Raw genomic sequence first — 1,616 nt, 5'->3', positions numbered from 1 at the left:
AATAAAATCTATCGTAAAATTAAAATTTGTGTTATTAGTTTGAAATTAGTTTGAAAGTTATTGTCATACCTCAACATTCATTGACATGAAATCATATTCCAATTCAGGTTTGCATGTTTCATTTCCATTTAATGCATAAATTTGTTTACAAATATCAGTTGAACTCATTGATGAATCAAATTTATGAGAACCACAACTTTTGATAGTTGGTGCTGCGCCTAAATTTTTTGCAACGAATTTGAAATATAAATTAAAATATCAATTGAAATTATAAATAAAAAAAGAGAGTTAAAAAAAAGAGATTGTTGTAAAATTTTCATTTTAATTTATAATTAATACATATGCTTATTTCGTATTTTAATTAATTTTATCAAAAATTTGCAATTATTCTTGGAAACAAATTATTGAAAATACAACAAAATAAAATTAGAAATAAATTTTTAATTTTTTGTTTTTCAAATTTTTGACAAAGATAAATTTTGCAAATTTATTCATTAAATTTACTTCAAATTATATTACAAAAGTTATTTCATACCCGCATAAACCATATAAAACATATTGCCAAGTTGTGAAAGAACTAAAAATTCTGCAGTAATACACAAGAAAATGGTATAATATCCAAGTCGTATTAAGTTATCAATGGTAAATACTTTTTCAGATGATATTTGTTCAGTCATTTGATATCCACTTTCTGTAACTGTGCAATAAATTTGAAATGAATATTTAATTTTTAAATTTTTTAAATTTCAACATTTAACACTAACGTGCACAAAATTGTTAATTATTATTATTTTTGGGAATAATTGCAGCTAAGAATTTTTATTCTGTAAATATTTATATTAATATTTCAATGTGTCTATAATATATGACTTAATTAAAATTTCTGCTTGAAAATATCATCAATTTGAATTTAAATTTAAGTAAAAAAATTGATAAAATTGAAAAGAAATCAAATTTGGATTTAGTAATTTTTAAAAATTGCATTTCAAAAAGAAATCACATTTCAAATTATTTTTTTTAATCAAGCAAACTTACAACATTTTATTCGGAATAATTTTCTATTTAATGACAATACTAATTCCAACTTTAGCTAATTGCCTTTTTTATTTTCACTTTTCTAGCAAACAATGATATGATGCTAAATACATTTTGTAGTATGTATGTAATAAATAATATAATGTAGCAATTCCTATTATTCATATGATAAATAACATAAATTTGAATCAATTAAACAAATAATTAAATTAAAAAAAATAGTTCTGTGTTATTTTTAGGAAATTTTTTTAACAATTTTAATGATTATAAGTTATCTTTCAATAATGATTATTTGATAAAAATTATTCCAAATATTAAAATACAATTAAAATATTGAACGGAAAATGTGATCAATGATTGTGACGAATGGTACGTTTATATAATTTTGCTATTTACATAAATACTTTTTTCTTTTTATTTCCTTTTAATTTTTTTTTTCGTTTTTCTTTTTTACTTTATTTCTTTTTTTTTCTCGGTTTTCTTTTTCAATATTCTATCAAAAATATTCTATTATTCTATTTCAATATTCTATTATCGCTTCATTCTTTTTATGAATAGATTTTTTATTATCAAAAAAAATT

At 19.7% G+C, this 1,616-nt stretch overlaps 1 protein-coding gene across 1 annotated transcript; it reads right to left on the bottom strand.

The window, feature by feature from the left end:
* Positions 1-63: 63 nt before the first annotated feature.
* LOAG_15403 (hypothetical protein) lies at positions 64-677 on the bottom strand (the record flags this gene model as incomplete). Its single annotated transcript, XM_003150894.1, has 2 exons — positions 64-218; positions 536-677. The coding sequence occupies 2 exons, from the start codon at positions 675-677 to the stop codon at positions 64-66; spliced, it is 297 nt and encodes a 98-aa protein (XP_003150942.1).
* Positions 678-1,616: the final 939 nt, after the last annotated feature.

This window comes from Loa loa (assembly GCF_000183805.2).
Source record: "Loa loa unplaced genomic scaffold supercont3.1909, whole genome shotgun sequence".
In the NCBI taxonomy this organism is placed as follows: Eukaryota; Metazoa; Nematoda; class Chromadorea; order Rhabditida; family Onchocercidae; genus Loa; species Loa loa.
The sequence above is the reverse complement of the archived record's forward strand: the minus strand, read 5'-3'. Positions and strand labels throughout refer to the sequence as shown.